This window comes from Aureobasidium pullulans (genome assembly GCF_000721785.1).
Source record: "Aureobasidium pullulans EXF-150 unplaced genomic scaffold scaffold_6, whole genome shotgun sequence".
Taxonomy (NCBI): domain Eukaryota; kingdom Fungi; phylum Ascomycota; class Dothideomycetes; order Dothideales; family Saccotheciaceae; genus Aureobasidium; species Aureobasidium pullulans.
This window is the reverse complement of record NW_021941026.1, coordinates 731166-749127: the sequence shown is the minus strand read 5'-3', so window position 1 is coordinate 749127 and position 17962 is coordinate 731166. Positions and strand designations below refer to the sequence as shown.

Here is a 17962-nt window from a genome sequence, read left to right as displayed (position 1 = left end):
CCTTAAGGCCGAGCTAGAGACTATAGTTATCGTATAATACCGTAAACACGTGCGTAGTCTCTAGATGCTTATATAGAGCTATATAGAAGCTCCTCTAAGCGCTATAGGTATCGGTATAGATACTATTCTACCTCTTTAAATCGCCATTATAGAGCACTCTAACCTTCTTAGTAATAGTCTCTCGTATCTACTCCGCCGATACTGTAGCTCTACTAGCATTAAACGACTCGATATAGAAGGCTTAGCTAGCTAACGTGTTTACTAAGATATTAACGATTTAATCCCTGTTTCGAGCGCTATATTTATCGATAATGACGTTAATATACGGCTCCTAGTTAACTATTGCTTTTACTCGAGCTATTATAGTACTTAAAGCTTACTTAAGAAGCTCGTCGCTTAACCGAGCACGCGACGGAGGGTTATATCGAAGGCTCGGATTAAGAGCCTTAAGTAGCTAGAGGAGTAGCGGATTCGACTAGAAGTAGTTAAATAGCAAGCTACTTCTATATACCGCCATTAAAGTAAGGTTATTAAGCTTACGGCGGTTCGGAAGTTATGCCTTAGAGAGCGGCTCTAACTACTTACCTTAAGTAGCGCGAGCAAGCTAAGCCTTAAACTCGGCATTATCGTCGAAGGCACTAAGCGCTAGTTAGCCGCTCTATATAGCGCTCTTAAACTAAGCGCACTAAAGTAAGTGCTTTATCCTTAGCTCCTTGTTCCTTCTCTTAACCTTCTAGTTATAGCACTAGTAGTAGTTAAAGTAGCCGTACGCGAGGGTATCGAACTAAGCGCTAATATTACCTTAAGGTCTACTAGCCATGTCGTCTATATAACTGACGACGGCTTAGAGCTAAGAGCTAGAGCCTCAGAACTGAGGGGTAAGTCACGTAAGTAATTATTGACCATTAATAATGCGTACTTACTGCGTACAAAGGGCAATAATTGATGTACGCATTAATAATCGATTATTAACGGTTAATAAAGCACCCCTACATGCAGCAGTGCAGAAGTTACAACATCTGCCCACTGTGCCTATGCCATTATGACTGCGCCGTGTCTGTGTGCGGGTCTGAAGGATTTGCCCAGACGCAAGAACACGACCCATTCTTCTTGATTGACTCCGGTGGCGACTTGTGCGGTTTGGACAAAGACAATGTTCCACTCTGAGAGATGTCTCGGAGACAACCAGAGAACAAAACGATTGTCGCAGGGCGAGACTTCAACTGTCTCGGATGGCGGAATGGCCTCACACTGGAACCACACGAGTCAAGCTCAGGGCATACACCAGAGTTTAGCTCCAGTAGCCATCTCAGCCGACGGCCCGTCTCTGAGCTGTCAAGACGAGTTTTGCTTCGAAGCTACAAGCGCCAGAAATATCCTTCCGCGGTCGTCACGAAGCTCGTGTACCGAGTATGCGATGCACTGCAGCAGCCACTGCCTTGCTATTTTTGCTGCCTCCGTGGTAATGAAGTTAATAGTGTCATGCAGGTCGGTCATTAGCTTGTGCCTCCTCTTGAAGAGAACTTATATTCGATCATTATTGGTCCCTCCAGGAAGTATGTGCCTGGAGAAGTGGATGCTTTTCGAATAATGCAAAGCATTAATTCTCCGATCTTAAAATGGACGCAATCCGCAGCGAGGCGGTTCGTGATGCTCGTTTAAATCACTGAGCGCCGAGAGCAACGCAAAACATCATCGAGAGACGAATCCGAGTTTCGCGATGGTCGTTGTGCCCCACTGCCATGTGCGTTTGCGATTCTCGGCGATCGTAAGGCAGGAAGCGGAGTATCACACACACTGGTAAAGGCGGAAAGTCTGTGGAAGTTCCAACGCTGGAGACTGGAGCTCAACGAGAGACAGAACATATGTTTGGGTCGATTGAGTTCACCTTCATTGGCCAGTTTCGATATATTCAGCTGTCGCGAGCTTTCCTACACAAAGCCACTTTGACCTTCAACAGAGCATAGTCTCACCTGACCAATACAGGTCGTACGAGGTTGGCAGCAAAGGCGTCGAACACGAGTGGTATCCCATAGCGCTTACAGTATCCATAACATTCGGCAGTTCTGGAATCGCTCGGCACTCAGCTGGCATCATGCCTTCCCTTTCCGTTTGGTGTTTGGTGCTTGCCGAACTCTCCCAGGAATTGGCAGGAACATACCACATGGCCTGCCATCGTTAAGTATAGACCAATATCATACGGGACGGTCAGAATGTTGTCAAGCACGTGTGAGGTGTGCCACGTGTCAGGCCCTTCCCGAAAGTACGTGGGACAAAGCAACTCCAGTCCTAGAGTTTCTTAGGTTGCAGCTGCCGTTTCCAACAAAATCGGCCTGAGATCGAGACTCCGAAGGTCTCCTTGCAAATCTCCCTCTCGTGAATCAATAACTTGTTCGACACTCGTCCTTGTGCTTCACCAATATAGCTGACTCTAGAATCCATGACAGCACGATTACAGAGACTCTCATGGCGAGGTAGTGTATCGGGATCGCATTTCGGCTGAACAGAGTGGCCTTGATTCTCTGACCAAAGATTTGGAGCTATAGGCTCTTGTTCTACAACGTGTCAGCTGCTACACAACATCCCCTCTCCTCTTCTTCAGTTCAACCATCAACAAGTCCTGCGGATATATCCCCTCCTTGCGCTCTTGTCGACCTGGATGAGGAGCTTCAATGCCAGACCGATACAATCGAGGGAGAGGAAAGCCGCTGTAGATTGAGCTGTACAATTCAAGCCCTTGATCTTGCCGGAATCGATCGACACCCTCCCAGAAACTCAGCTGCCGATCGATCCATTCTTGGATACCGCGCATCTCCACAAAGTCGACCAAGGTCTCCTTTCCTGCCTCCGCTGCGTATCTCGTCAAGTTCGACGTCCCATCGAATGGCCTGTTCTCTGCCAGTCTTTCTAAAGGCAGCCGATGGGTTACCAATTCTCTCATACGATGCAGGCGAGAGATCTTTTCTTGGATGGAAATTTGATACCACAAGACAAAACTCCGATTCCCCATCTCTCTATCAGCTTCATCTTCAAACCACATCAAGAGTCCATCATTGCGTGGTGTCAGATGTTCTTTTCTTTTGCAACAAGAATCTTGATACTCCAGCACTCGGCTGTAATAGCACATCTCGCGCAGGATATGCCAGTGGTATGTGGAGAGAGTCTTGTCAAAGGCGTAGTCGTAGCCAATACCAGACGTTTGCCGGAAGTTCTCGCTTGCCTCACGACTTGGACCGTATGCGTCTCTGGACAGATCGCACATACCCCATATCACTCTACTCCAAGTGAGCGTCATCTCTCGAAGGAACCCCTCACACCCATCGAGGAGTCTCGTCACACTGGCAAACCCCAGGATGTCGCAGATTGTGGTAATCGGATAAGACCGTTGAACGAAGCATGCCTCTGCCATTTGGCTTCCCTGCGCAAGTACTCCTTCCAAAGGAACTTCGAGGCTAGCAGGACTATGCGTCAAGAGAAACAACATGATAGTCACGGCGACCACTGCTATATGATTCCTTGTGTCTCGGTCAACATGCAGAATGTCTGGGTCCAAGTCGCTAAGCTCGTCTTCCGAGCATGATGCCGAGCTAGAAAGGCCTTCCAGTAGCACTTGCTCGTCGTCGTGCGGTTTCGGCTGGTTGCAGTTGGTTTTCGGAGGGTTTTTGGTGTGTGTGTGCGGCTCGGAAATGACTTGTTGTCTGGTCGGCTGTTGCATAATTCGCGTAATCATGGACCCGATGATGGTCCAGAATACTAGGTCTCGGATATTAATAAAGACTGGTGGAGCAGTGGTACGCTTTATATCGCCGTCAGTCTATCGCCCTTCAAACAAGGACCGGCTCGAGGCATGACAGAGCTCCTCGACAACGAACAATGGGGCGATCCAACAAGAATCACGCCTGTCGCTAAGCACCATACATGCGCTTGATGTTCCCCAAGTATGGTTCCTGGAATTAAATACAGCGATTGAGCACCCATGACCTCGGATCTCCATGTCTAGTGGCTTGAAAGCCACATCATAATGGTTGCTTGCACCGCGGCCCACTCTTTCCTTATCACCGACAACATATGGACATGCCATAATCCAGGTTCGAGCTTCTAGTGCTTCGAGGGTACTACACGAACGCTGGCATAGACATATGCAGGTACCCCATCCGTTTGGCTGCACTACACTCTCCTCTCGAAGCTCCATGCTTCGAAACAAAGACTCTACTTGTTGCTGCGAAGTGACCATCATTTGCGGTACACGTTTCACACCTGGCCAGGACATCAAAAAGGCTACGAAGACGCAGCCGGACAAGGTCATCTGCATAGGCGAATGGAAGTCTGACCAGAGCTGCGATTGTCATGGCGGTACAGACTACGGGTAAGTGCTTCTCACTAGCAGTCAAGACAGGTAAACACCCGTGTTTGCTACGTGGAAATCTAGTCTATCGAGCACACAGCGGTTTCCAAGTGGTATCATGTGCCACGAAGGAAATACACACAGAATGATCCGTCTGCATTCTTTACCGGGTCATGCATTTGTCCATGACTATGGAAACCAAGCCAGGTGATCAGGATTCTTGTCTCTGCGACAGAGTAACGAACCCTTCATCGGTAGGTTTAGTCTTATCCGAAATTGGACATGAATTTTTGACGGTCTGACTATCTTGTATCCATACCAACCAGCTGTTGTGTCAAGCCAAATTCTACGATCCTGTATACAACCTCAAGCGATACCAATAGCACCGGAAGGCCATGAGATGACGACAGTCAAGCGAGTTGAAAGTCAGCACAGCATACGGGTCAGTAAAAGCAGAAGAATTGGGCAGTATTGAACGTGAAATTTCTCAGACAGGGTTGCACAAGTAGCATAATTGACTTCGACATAATCACAATGCTGCGACACCAGACAAAACCTGTCATGACTTCGTCAAGGGAATGCTTTTGGGATATTTACATTGGTGTGATAATCTCAACGTCTCGGACGAGGAGATATGCTTCTGGAGTCGTCTCTGCGGCGAGGAGGTGTAGAAGAACGTCTGCGTTCTTTGCGCTTGTAGTCGCGGTCTCTAGTCGGAGGTGTCGGTGACCTGGTGTATTCCCTTCTCCTACTGTCTCTTTCACGATGAGGGGGTGAGTCGTCACGGTCTTTGGTGGAGCGATATCTGTCTTTTCGGGGAGATTCTGAGCGGTCGTGTCGAGGAGAGTTTGAGCGACGTCTGTGGGAGCGATGGCCGTCTTTGCGATCACGTCTGTCGTCTTCGATGTCGCGTGATGAGCCTCTTCTGTGTCTTCTGTGTCGGTCTTCTCCAGAGTGGTCGCGTCTTGAGCGGTGATGTCTCTTTTCGCGGCGCGAATAGTCGTGTTTCCGAGACGAAGATGATGATACCTTCTTCAAAGCCTTCTCAACCTCTTCCTTCTTTTGCTCGATCATGTATGCCTTCATAGGGTCGTCGTCTTCCATATCGCGCATGAGTTTGGCCAGCTCGAGTTCCTCCTTGATCAAAGGTCTGCGTTCCTCCTCTGCTTCCGAGTCTTCGGCTTCTGCACCAGCGATTTGTTTGTCCTGACCCACGTAGCCCTCATCTTCATCCTCGTCGTCGCGCTTCTTGTAGCGTGTGTGGTCGACAGCGAGCATTTTGCCCATGACGGTTGCGCCGCCGAGATTGTCGACAGCCAGATCGCAACTTCTCTGATCCTCGTATTTCAGCCAACAGAAGCCCCTGCTCTTTCCAGTCTCTTTGTCGCGCATGAGACGGATCCAGACGGGTTCGCCATATTGTGAGAAGATTGTGATGACGTCTCCTTCAGACAAGTCGAGGTTGAGGCCACCGACGTAGATGTAGGCCGTGTCGCGGTAGTCGGTATGCCATGAGGCGTTGGAAGGGACGACCTTTTCCAATTCGCGCTCATTGAGGCGCTGGACCTGTTTGATCTGATTCATGTCGATATGTGATGGGTCTGCGACAGATGGGAAAAAGCTGACGATGACGCTTCAGTCTAGACCTTGATGATTGCATGTGAAAGCTGCCCAAGGCGGTGAGGCCGGATGCCACCCTGACCAAGCTGCGGTAAACATTGTTTCAACATTACACTTCCCTGCTCCATACCAACAAATATGGCGCGCTCTCAGTCAAAGTCACGGCCGGGTAGTAGCGAGCGCGACATGTGGTCGACTTTGCTGGACAAAGTGGCCAGCGGCAAGAGGCTGCCCGACAAGAAGTTGATCGTGCTAGGCGGCTCCCAAGAATCACAGCGCGACTTTGTCGATTCGCTGGCACAACAACAGCAACAGAAGACGACACGCTTACGGAAACCCGATCAGAAGAATGCTGCTCCTCCACTGGCCACTCGCTTCGGATTGGGCTATACCTACCACAATGTCTTCGACAGCGACCACGAGGACATGGTCGCGAGATTGTCGCTCTACACCCTGACCAGCCCCGACAAGCAGTATGCACCTCTGCTTACCCGTCTCCTCACTCCCGATGCCATTCCCAATACCGCTGCTGTTATTCTACTCGATTGGGCCAAGCCGTGGGACTTCATTCACACCCTGCGCCAATGGACCCGCCTGCTCAACCTCGTTACTTCTTCCCTCGACGAAACAGCTCAAGAAGCTCTGCAAGAGAACATGTCTGCATGGCAACACCGTCGCGATCGCGATATAGCTACCTCGATGACCGACAACCACACTCCTCTTCCCCTGGGCCCTGGCGAGCACGACGATCCCTTAGGCCTTCCACTTCTAGTAGTCTGCCAGAATGCACAGCACATTGAATCTCTGGAGAAAGAGCGAGGATACCGCGAGGCACACTTCGACTACATTCTGCAATTCTTGAGAACAGTACTGCTCAAACACGGTGCTGGTCTCGTCTACACCATGCCCGCCCAACCAGGCTCCCTCCAACCCCTCGTCCACCACGCTCTAGACATCAACTCTTCACCAGACGGCCCACCAAAACACAACGTCGTCGATCGCGATAGAGTCCTCGTACCACCAGGCTGGGATAGTTGGGGCAAAATCCGCGTCTTGCGTGAAGGCTTCGACGTCGAAGGCGTAAGCAGAGCCTGGGGCGTAGAAATCCAAGACCTACCTTCCACCCCCTCATCTCCCACACAACCCACAACACCCGAAGCCCAAACCGCCGGGGGCGCAGCAGAACCCTCTTTCGTGGCAGAACAAGACACAACCATAACACTCTACGAACAACAGATCCAGAACCCACACCCACCCGCCCCATCGCTGCCGAAATTAGAAGTGGAATGCACGCCTGATCAAACCTTCCTCGCCACACAAGCGGAAACTCTGGATAGGTACAGAGCAGAAGACGAAGCGGCGAAGAAGGCCAGAGAAGCCCGTCGCGTGGCTAGTGGAACAGGCGGTCCTACGAGCAGCAGCAACGATGAAACCGGTGCAAGAGCAATGGCCGAACACGTGGGCCCTGTACAATTCAACATGGGCGGTATCCAATACGATGCCGATGAAGTTATCCGTCGCTTGAAGGTAAGATTACCCCTGCCTAATCTCTCTCCCATCCTCCTCCTAAAGTACTATACTGATGTTATCGAATCTAGGATCGCAACAAGCCAGCAGCAGCACAAGCGAGTCCAGGTGGTGTTTCCACACCTTTCAGTCCCCAATCTCCTTCCTCGAACAATGCTCAAGACAGCAGTAAAGATTTACCCACAGAAAACCTGGAAGCCTATTTTGCTAGTTTGATGAAGGGAGGAAGGGGTGCCAGTGCGCAGAATAGTCCGAGACCTACGAGGGATGCTGGTGTGTAGTTCAACAGAAAGCATCAACGGCGAAGAAGTGTCTTTTATGGTGCATGTTTGCATAGGGCAATGATACCCATATTTTGTGTTGTATTCATGTGTTGAGAAACCCTCCTATAAGCTTACGAATGTGCTATTGATTATATCTAGAGAATGTTTCATGCTCCCTTACTGACTCCCCTAACCTGTCGAGCATGTTCTCCACTGTTTCAGCTCTTCTCAGGAAACTGCCTAGTAAGATAGTTCCTGAAACCTGTACTGCCAATCTTGACTCCTCCAGTCACATCATCGGCCAGTTCGAAGACCTCCCACTTCGCGTCTGCTCCACCTCCGACGACCCACAATCTTCTATCCCCACCTTCCGGATCCCAAGCCAACACTCCCTTTGGCGGTTTACCGTCTGGTCTGCCAGGGACAGCCACGTTATCGACTTTGAGCTTGGCAGTCTGTCCGTTAGGTAGTGTTGTGCTGGTGTAGCGCGGCTGACCTTGCCAGTTTGGTGGATCTGAGCCGATGGTGAACTCGATCGAGGTTGAGGATCTGGTGCCCTTGGCTAGACCGCTTAGCATCGAGCCTAGCGAAGGTGCAGTGGCTGGTGGTGCGTGACGAAGATCTGGAGGCGGGACTGTGTTGACCGCGGTGCCAGGGAGTGGCGAGGACGAGCCAGAGGCGTGTGATATTGTGTCGTAGTCATGGCCTCCGCGGCCGGTAGAGCTACCTTTTCGCTGATTGGGCGGTGGGCGAGCGTGGGTTTCCGGTGCTCTTGGAGGGCGGAGATCCCAGATGTGTAACGTGCCTTTGTCTGAGGTGGAAGCAAGGAATTGCGAGGAAGGCGAGAACGCAAGTCCCCATATCGACGCAGACTCAAGACCACGACGTAATTCGGTGGATTTTGTAGGGTCTGTAGTGCTGAAGATTCTGATAATAGTACCTTGTCGACTGGCTGTGGCGATTATGGTTCCATCCTTGCTCATAGCCATCTGTCGTAGATCTCCTTCGTGAGCCTTGAATACCTTCTTGTCCTTGGACGACAAGGTCAATACTTGTACCTGTCCAGGCGTTTCACCAGGTAGTGCTAGAGCATCGCCTCTGATGCAGCAAAGGCCAAATGGATTCGATGCTGTTTTGTATAGACCCTTGACCGATCCTAGGTTGATGGCTCCAGTGTTTGTGTCCTTGGCGTACTCCAGTGATATACTTCGATCTACCAGGACAACGATGCAGTATTTGGCAGTCACACGGACAGCGACGATGGGTTCGCCGAAGTTCAGCTCCTTCAATTTCTTCTTCTCCACAAGATCCCAGAACTCGAGCTTCGTGAAATCAGTACACCACAATGAAAGCAAGTGCCTGATGACATACCTTGTTTGGTGACGAGTTCGGGAGTCTTCCACCACCCACGAGAGCTGCATATCTGTCATCCAACGCTTCCACGATGGCGAGACCATGTCCAGGCCGAGGTGCTAACGGCTGTCAGATTTCGAGACCCTTGAAGGCCGATCGATGCATGAACATACCTTCTTTGATGGTTCGTATACAGTCTTTTGCCCGGAAGACTGGAGAGTATCAGTCGTATTCTGATGAACACGAAGACCAACACCTACCTCTCAAGCCATCTTCCATACCGCATGCAAACCTGGTGCAGTCATTGTTGAAGGCAACGGATAGAACCTTGGGCTCCGCAGAGTCCCTGATAGGGCGGCGAATATCCATGATGTTCGGATCGTGTTTCGTAAAATGGACGGTTCAACTGTTGTGAAGAGGTTACGCGATTGTCTTTATCGACAAGTCATATTCTGAGTCACTTCGAGCAAGTTGAGATGAGACGTGTTGCCAACACTAGAGCTGACTGTCCGCTCAATTGATAGGCTCCAGATCCGGGGCAGTATACGACCGGATCACATGCCACTTGGCGGTCACAAGAATCCGTAGGGACGAATCGTCTGCCTTTTGCGGACGGCAGGGCTGATGGTTTTGATATGATACGGAGACAACCAGAAGAGATTCCTTGTCGACTAATGTTGGTGATAGTGTGAGGTGGTGGTTCGTCGTATGTCGAAGATGACCTGTGCTGAAACAAGAAGGTTGCGGATAGCCCCACATTCACTCGGGAAGGCTCGACCCTTGAACCAAGAATACAAGCCTTCAGTTGACAGAAAGCCATTTCCACTTTGCCGTGTCACGATCGAAGAGTCGGGTTTGTGATACACAAACATGTAGACTGCAGCAAGATTTTTGATTTGGTATCTCCTTGTTCGAGGGTACAGAACATCGTCTCAAAAGAGGGGCAAGCTCATGACTATCCTATTAGAAAGTCGTCTATTATTGAGCCATGAGAATGCAAAATTTGATCTGTTTCTCTGGGTATCTCGCTGAGAGGACCCAAACGCTCAGGATGATGAGCTGACTGTCCCTCACTTCATTTTCACTATCAGCTCAAACCAAGGTGAAGAGCAATACGTCAAGTCGCAGACGCTTGGGCACCAATTGGAAAAGCCACAAACGAATCACCCCCACCACCCACCACCCACCAGCCTCTCCAGTTCCAGGTTCTTGTCGTTTGTCTCCCGCTCGGTGCTCACCGAGTTGACAGCTCGTGCGACGCATTTCTGACCTTCACACTCTCGTCTTTCATTCTTTGAGTGAAGCGTCACTTCCTCGGTCGGGGTTACTGCCACTGCTTTGGTTTTCCAGCGCTTCTAGCTTTTGATATTTCCCCACGTTGGCCCTGACTCGATCGTTCAGGCGGCCTTGTGGTTCGCTTTCTGACCGTTTCAAACGTCCCGGCGAGGACCATCACCGTCATGTCTCGGCGCTATCCTCCTGCTGATGTTTACGAGGATCGTGAACGCGACCCTTACGCTCGACCTCGACCTGCGCGCAACTACGACGATATCGAAGTCGACATCAACCGCACCCGCTATGCCGACCGCCCAGAAACCGTTGTCAGCGATCGCCGAAGCACCCGCGGAGCAAAACTCCCCGACTTCCTACACGACGACTATGGACGAACAAATGCTGGTCCGCTCGTAGTTAAGAACCGCGAGCCAGACGACTATGCCGACTACCCACCTCGTAGAGATCCCGACACTCTGTCACGCAGAGGTGGCCCACCAGAAAGAGTTGAGAGAGATGAACTCGTGATTCGTGAGCGCAGAGGTGAACCTCCACTTCGAGAGCGACCACCGCCTGCCAGAGATCCAAGAGATGTCGACCGCGAGGAGGTCATCTACAGACGCGGCGAGCGCGATCAGTCAAGACCACCAAGACCAAGGGACAGAGGAGAGGTCGAAGAGACGGACATCTTGATCCGCAGAAGAGAACAGGAGCGGGAACGAGAGCCAGAAGTACCTCGAGGTGGTCCCCCAGACATCGTCTTCCGCAGAGGTGCTGGCGACCGTCGACCCCCTCCCAGGTCCGAGGCTGCAAGATCCGAGGTCGCCGAGGAGGAATTCACCTTTCGCCATGAAGAGACTCGTTCTCCCCCTCCACCTGCCCGTAGCGTGCGCGGTGTGGAGCGAGAGGAAATCTCCATTCGTGAACGCGAGCGCAGTCTTCCTCCTTATCGCAGACGCAGCCCAGGTCCAGTTGCACGAGAGAGGGAAGAGTGGCTCTTCAGACGTCGCGAACCTTCCCCGCCTCCCCCACCCAGAGATGAACGCGAAGAGATCATCATCCGTCGCCGTGAGCACGAGCGTGCCTCACCTCCCCCGAGAGACGAGAGAGAGGAGATCATCATCAGACGCCGAGAGAGATCGGTGCCTAGAGAGCCCAGTCCCGAGCCAGTCCGAGAGCCATCACCCGAGCCAATGCCACCACCGCCAGAACCGATTGTCCGCCCGCCTATCATTCAGGAGATCATCACCCATCACCGGCATATAGATCATGGCGTTGAGCGAGCTCGCTCTCCTGAGCCCATGCCTAGTCCTCCCCCAGCACCACCAAGCCCACCACCTGCGCCTAGGGACGAAAGCCTCGAAATCGAGATTCGAAGACGCAACACTCGTAACGGAGGCTATGACGAGAATATCACTTTCGAGCGCGAGATATCTCGTCCAGCACCCGCCCGTGAACCTGAGATGGAGCGCAACATTGAGCTCACTCGTTCTCGCTCTGTCTCTGCTCCTCGCCGCCGTCACGATGATGAGATTGCCTCCGAGGCAGAATACTACAATCGTAAAGCACTCGAGCGTGGCTACGTAGGTGAAGGTCACAATGGCGCAACTCGAGACTGGGGCCTTGTCGACATCCCTCCCGGTACCAGACGTGTCCAGATGGATGGTCTAGGGGGTGCCCGACAAGACATAACTTGGCAGCAATATAACGGGTCTCGTAGAAGCAAGTTCTATACCGCCGACGAAGAGTACACGACTGATTTTGGTCCCGGTCCTATCCCTGAGCGCAAGGAGGAGAAGCGCAAGGTCACGAAAGACATGTGGACCGAGGTCACCAAAGATCTGGTCATCAAGGAAGCCATTGATGAAATGGGCTATCAGTACGAAGACTCAGAACACTTCTTCTACGTTATGGAATACCTGAAATACGTAAGTCACAGTAGATATATTTGATACACACCAACAGGAAGCTGACGCATCATCGCAGGAGGATGTTCTTCAGCTCGTAGAGCTATCCGAAGATATCCGTCGTGAACGCCGTGACCGCATCCGCGAGATCGAATGGGAGCGCGAACAACTCGAGCGCCTCCCACCCCCAAAGCCACGTTCACCACCCGCAAAGCCTCGCTCCAAATACGACGAGCGCATCTACGAACGCGAGGTCATCTACGATTCCAAGCGCACAGGCAGATATCGATGATGAAGCCGACATACAACACGCGGTGTCTCATATGCGTGCTTGCTTCACAAATCCTTGAACAATTGCTGCAAGTGGCGCCTTTCTTTCCTTTCTCTCCCTTTTGCTTCCGAAGCAACGCATGGCCATAGCAAAACACACACTTCACGACCTGAAACGAACAGCATAGCGAATTGATACACCGAACCAGCTGCTCTCTTGGTGCTTACTAGCTGATTTTTCTTCTTCTGATGTAAACACTGCTTCATTCTTGCTTTTGCTCTTTTCTCCCTCTTCCCGGTGGACAAATTCTCTAGATATTAAATACACAGTTCTGCTCACTGAAACACATAATAAGATCAGACCACGACTGTAATTCTGGCTGCCATTGTTGAAATCGCATGTGAAGCTGATGATGGAGAAGGAAGCGGAGATAAGATGAAAGTGGCCGAGTGAGGCTCAGCCAAGGGAACGTGACCCCAGACTGATGACGCTGGAAGCTTCGGCCGGCTGTGCCCTGCTGCTGCTGCTCGCCGCCCTCTTTCCTTTCATCGATTGTTAATAACCTGAGATCTTCTTTGTTTCGCACACAGCATCTTCTACAATCCACGCGCCACTCTACATAGCAATGGCATCCACCGCAAAGTATCAGGCAGCCCCAACGCGCGACTCGTTCGAGGAGCAGGGCTACAGCCAACCGCCTCCATCATACCAGGCAGAAACCTCCGCTGTGCCTGGAGTCCCTCGCGACGAAGACGACAACGTCCCCGACGATTTCAAGGTATATCACTCTGCCGTAACGACTGCTCTATTCATCTCACTAACGCGACACAGTTCGGTGGCTCGGTATCGGAAGCGACTCTCGACATCCGAATGCAATTCGTCCGCAAGGTCTACTCCATTCTGACCGTCCAACTCCTGGCGACCGCCGCTCTCTCTTCCGTCTCCTTCTTCAGCCCCGGATACAAAGCATGGATTCAGACCAACCAGTGGATGATGTGGGTCTCGCTCTTCGGCGCAATCGGCTTCATGCTCTTGACCTTCTGGAAGCGCAAGTCGTACCCCACCAACCTTCTGTTCCTTGCTGGGTTTACTGCTATGGAAGCATACTCGATCAGTGTTGTCACATCCTTCTTCGAAAGCAAGATCGTGTTAGAGGCGCTTATCTTTACTCTCGGAATCTTTGTCGCCCTCACGCTGTTCGCCTGCCAAACCAAATATGACTTTACCAGCTGGATTCCTTATCTCGCAGGAGCTCTCTGGGTCGTTATTATTTTCGGATTTATGGCAGCCTTCTTCCCCCACACAAGCACTATCGAGCTGGGCTACGGCATTGTCTGCGCCCTCATCTTCAGCGGCTACATTTTGGTTGATACTCAGCTCATCATGAGACACTACCACGTCGAGGAGGAGATTGCAGCCTCGATCTCGCTTTACCTTGACATCATTAACTTGTTCTTGGCTATCCTCAGAATTCTGAACAGCCAGCAGAACAACTAGAGTCAGATCGATAAGCGACTGGAAAAGATCGACATGATGTATTAATTGACGACTATGGAGTTTTGGGTGGGATTCGGGATTTCGCTAGGGAAGTACGGAGTAGCACCTGTAGTTTGCACAGACACAATGGACACATGGGTTTCATATCATACGGCGGAAGTTTTGGGTTGTTTTGTGGTCAATTTGGTGTATCTCTCAGCTGGATTGTCTCAAGCTTCGTGAATTTATCCGTTCTCGCCCGTAAGCAATGGTATCTGGTGGAGGTAAGCTCCCATGGCGCCTTCAGATAGGGGGTCGCCAAGGGTCTGGGGTTGGCGGCGTTGCAAACCAACTTTTTGGATGCTTCACGTTTCATCGGCGCTGACCTTGCGATACGCGTGTCTTCAGCCCTTCACACTGCCACGCGATTTTTATTCGTCTTCTTTTTGGGGAGGCTGCTGCTTCTTGTCAGGCTCAATTGCCAGCCTCAGACTCTCTTCGCATTGGGTTTGCTTTCTGTTTCCTTGTCCGAGTGACCGACGCCTGTTTCTCCAGCTTTACCTCCGTCTAGACCGTCAAAAGACAACTTGACTCTTTTCGGCCTCAAGGGTACTCGGCCGCAAACCTCACCCTCGCCCTCCCCTTCGCTCAGGCGCTGCTCATGCTGCTTGTTTGATTTCTTGCATCCCACTGTCCATTCTCGCCAATGGCCTCGATCGCTCCTACCACCGCTTCGGCGGATGCGCAGTCCTTCCCGCAACACCTCAACATGGCGACTTGCAACCCCACATCTCAGACCAAGAAGAAATCAAAGAGGAAGCATGAGAGTCTCTCGAGCTCCCTCTGTGCCACTCTCGTCGAGCACCAACTGGGTACGACAGCTGCTCTGCGCCATTGACTCGACCCGACCTATGCTGACCTATCTCCGCAGGCCTGTCGATCAACGTACTCATGCTCCTCGTCTTGACTCTTGTCTGTTTCCCCACCCTCCGCTCGTCCACCATCCAATACTTCACCCTCTCCTACTACGATGCTCAAACCGGCCTCTACAACCCAGGATGGCAGGACCTGAAGTTCGTGTCGCTTTGCATTATCGTCTTTACCGCCCTTCGCGCCGCCGCTATGGACTATGCCCTTGTTCCCATGGCCAAGAAATGCGGCATCCACAAGAAGAAGGCCACCATTCGCTTCGCTGAACAGGCATGGCTCGTCATATACTATGCTACATTCTGGTCCCTTGGAACAGTGCGTACAATCACGTCCCCGTTCTCTTCAATTGCGCCAGCTAACCCTCGACTCAGTATCTCGTCTACCAATCCCCCTACTTCAACAATCTCCGCGCCATGTGGTCATCTTTCCCCACGCGCTCCATGACCGGCCTCTTCAAGCTGTACTATCTGGCTCAGTTTGGTTTCTGGCTCCAGCAGATTCTGGTTATCAACATTGAAGAGCGTAGAAAGGACCATTGGCAGATGTTCACCCACCACATCATTACATGCCTGCTTCTGATTGGAAGCTACGGCTATTACCAGACAAAGGTCGGCATCGTCATCTTGTGCTTGATGGATGTCGTCGACTTGGTATTCCCTGTAAGTCAATATCTACGGATAGGTTTTGCGACGACCACTAACTCCCGTGCAGATTGCCAAGTTGCTCAAGTACATGGGCATGCAGACTGCTTGCGATATCGCTTTTGGCGTTTTCATGCTTTCGTGGTTTGTCGCTAGACACGTCTTCTACCTCGCCGTTTGCTGGTCTATCTATGCCCACGTCCCCGTCGAGATGCCTTACGGGTGCTACAACGCCGTTACTGGAGTCAAAACTTCCGAGGATGGCGGAAATGAAGTCCTTTCCAATGTGCTGCACGCTTACACCAGCGGCAACGCCGACGTATGCTTCAACGAGAAGATCCACTACGGCTTCCTAGGCCTGCTACTCGCTCTCCAGGTCATCACAATCATCTGGTTCGGTATGATCTGCCGCGTCGCATACCGTGTGGTTCTGGGCAAGGGAGCCGACGATACCCGTTCCGACGACGAAGAAGAAGAGGAAGAGGAGGAAGATAGCTTGGAAACTGTGAGAGACTTTTCCACAAAGGAGCCTGAGCTCAGGCTTGCGCCTCAAGAGGAAGAGGTTGGTGTAGAGAGTCTGCGCTTCACACGCCGTCCCAGCCCGGCGGCCAAGCGAACCTCTGATAAGAGCCGTGCCAGCGGTATCAGCATACCCGGCAACCACAAAGAACTGCTGGGTCGTATCGGTTGCGACAAGCCAGCAGGCGGATCCTAGGAGTTCTTGATTCTGGCGTTTCCATCTCCCTTTTTTCCCTATCGACTTTCGTATTTTTCTTTCATGTCCAGGTTATTGGGTTTCTCACGTCATGGTTCTCTCCTGCGATTCTCTCCCTCTAGAGGATCCACCCCCCTCCCCTTTTTGTTCTTTTGACGACGTAGATGCATGTCATGCATGGCTTAGACGATTGTTTGTTCATCTTTGCCCCGCAAACTATAGATGGTTTTATGAAAAAAAAATGAGCAGAAGAAAAAAAGTTTATGCAGATTTTGGGGAGAGAGAGAAGGAACTGTCAAACTATAGAAATCAAAACATTTTACGAGAACAAGAAAAAAAAACACATCTTTGGAAAACATACCTCGCTCTCACCAAAAGAAGCATCAAGGAAGGAGCACCCAGCATATGATACCATCCTTTCCCGTTTCACCTCCTTACTTTAGTTCCAGCCTTGCACTCTCTCCATCTCTCGTTCCTTCCAATTCTCCCTTACGCATCACCAAGATCCATCATCGACTGTATCAAGCGTCTGGAGATCATGAGACACCACTCCGATTCCATACCGACCAAATACAACGCGGGATCCCCATACCTCGTGTGACTTTCTTCGGACAATCCAGACCATAGAACCCACTTTCCTACAACATTGTAGCCTCGGGCTGTTAAAAGTCGACCCATGTGTATTAGGTGTTACGTCGATATATGTAGTACTAAATGTCATGTAGAAAGAGAGGACTGTTTCTGACGCCAATGCATCTAGTATGTATGTGCATACGGACAATGTCCTCTCCAAACCCGTCACCCTCGGAGGCGTCCTCGACGGTGCCGGCGCTGGACACACCACCCAACTCACCGCCGCTCACAACGATCTCTCAGTCAACATCAACGCCGTCCAGGCCTCCTGTTGATGCTTTCACCAATGTTGGTCAACGCTCTGGAATTCGACATCAAGATGTCTAGATGATCTCTTATCGGGTCGGCTGAACGAAGTTCTCACGAAGGTTGGGCGATGGCTACACGATTGACAAGAACAATTTGTTTTGACTGCAACATCTCTTACTTGCGGTTTTGCAAGACAGTTGGAGGTATCATGATGCCATGAAGGAAGCCTGCCCGAATTCATAAGCGATGGTTTTCCCTTCGGCTTATCACCAAAAGCAAAGGGGTGGTTCGAGAAGAATGGAGATGAGATCTACAATGAGCGCGTTGTAGTGATGATATTGATGTACCTGTACGCATGTCGTATGTAATATGCATAAGATGAATTCCCTGACTACTCAGGTGGCATTATAGGGACATCTCCAAGGGGAAGACTTGTCACGCTTCTACGGTAGCTGTGGAAATGCATGATTCTTTTCACATCAAGGAATAGTGTCCGATGAGAGCATGACAATCGGCACATTTTTTTTTTTCAGCAGCCGTATGAATTTGTATCGTGCATCTTTGCAGGCTGGATGTCTATAGTCATGGTCGTAAGAGATTGTCGAGATCGTGTCAAGAAGAAGAACTCATCTATTCGCTGTGTATCACGAGTAGTCTGCAAAGAAGACAAGTCTTTGAGTTAAAAACAAAAATTCGCTTTTCTGGTATCTCTACTAGGTATCTGTAAAACCCTTCCCTTTCGAACTCCGACAATCAAAAC

General features: G+C 51.0%; 8 protein-coding genes across 8 annotated transcripts; 4 read left to right on the top strand and 4 right to left on the bottom strand.

Annotated features, from left to right (window-relative positions):
• Positions 1-2358: 2358 nt before the first annotated feature.
• M438DRAFT_188014 (uncharacterized protein) lies at positions 2359-4168 on the bottom strand. Its single transcript, XM_029899231.1, has one exon. The coding sequence runs from the start codon at positions 3728-3730 to the stop codon at positions 2573-2575; it is 1158 nt and encodes a 385-aa protein (XP_029762170.1). The 5' UTR covers positions 3731-4168; the 3' UTR covers positions 2359-2572.
• A 720-nt stretch (positions 4169-4888) lies between these two features.
• Positions 4889-5746, bottom strand: M438DRAFT_188004 (uncharacterized protein). Its single transcript, XM_029899230.1, has 2 exons — positions 5557-5746; positions 4889-5495 (listed from the first exon to the last, which is right to left on the bottom strand). The coding sequence occupies exon 2, from the start codon at positions 5456-5458 to the stop codon at positions 4958-4960; it is 501 nt and encodes a 166-aa protein (XP_029762169.1). The 5' UTR covers positions 5459-5495; positions 5557-5746; the 3' UTR covers positions 4889-4957.
• On the bottom strand, positions 5588-5929 carry M438DRAFT_270627 (RNA-binding domain-containing protein; the record flags this gene model as incomplete). Its single annotated transcript, XM_029900406.1, has 1 exon — positions 5588-5929. A coding segment is annotated over one exon (342 nt), but the record flags the coding sequence as incomplete, so codon positions are not given.
• Positions 5930-6103: 174 nt separating this feature from the next.
• Positions 6104-7773, top strand: M438DRAFT_373493 (uncharacterized protein; the record flags this gene model as incomplete). The annotated part of the gene is made up of 2 exons (XM_029908426.1): positions 6104-7492; positions 7564-7773. 2 exons carry the CDS (start codon positions 6104-6106, stop codon positions 7771-7773), a joined length of 1599 nt encoding a protein of 532 aa, XP_029762167.1.
• A 200-nt stretch (positions 7774-7973) lies between these two features.
• M438DRAFT_333913 (WD40 repeat-like protein) lies at positions 7974-9477 on the bottom strand (the record flags this gene model as incomplete). Its single annotated transcript, XM_029903661.1, has 4 exons — positions 7974-9077; positions 9127-9227; positions 9282-9320; positions 9369-9477. 4 exons carry the CDS (start codon positions 9475-9477, stop codon positions 7974-7976), a joined length of 1353 nt encoding a protein of 450 aa, XP_029762166.1.
• Positions 9478-10437: 960 nt separating this feature from the next.
• Positions 10438-12924, top strand: M438DRAFT_294115 (uncharacterized protein). Its single transcript, XM_029901835.1, has 2 exons — positions 10438-12308; positions 12367-12924. The coding sequence occupies exons 1-2, from the start codon at positions 10569-10571 to the stop codon at positions 12577-12579; spliced, it is 1953 nt and encodes a 650-aa protein (XP_029762165.1). The 5' UTR covers positions 10438-10568; the 3' UTR covers positions 12580-12924.
• A 171-nt stretch (positions 12925-13095) lies between these two features.
• On the top strand, positions 13096-14224 carry M438DRAFT_294114 (transmembrane BAX inhibitor motif-containing protein). The gene is made up of 2 exons (XM_029901834.1): positions 13096-13336; positions 13390-14224. The coding sequence occupies exons 1-2, from the start codon at positions 13184-13186 to the stop codon at positions 14053-14055; spliced, it is 819 nt and encodes a 272-aa protein (XP_029762164.1). The 5' UTR covers positions 13096-13183; the 3' UTR covers positions 14056-14224.
• A 579-nt stretch (positions 14225-14803) lies between these two features.
• On the top strand, positions 14804-16320 carry M438DRAFT_270344 (sphingosine N-acyltransferase lac1; the record flags this gene model as incomplete). Its single annotated transcript, XM_029900381.1, has 4 exons — positions 14804-14906; positions 14966-15279; positions 15336-15623; positions 15676-16320. The coding sequence occupies 4 exons, from the start codon at positions 14804-14806 to the stop codon at positions 16318-16320; spliced, it is 1350 nt and encodes a 449-aa protein (XP_029762163.1).
• Positions 16321-17962: the final 1642 nt, after the last annotated feature.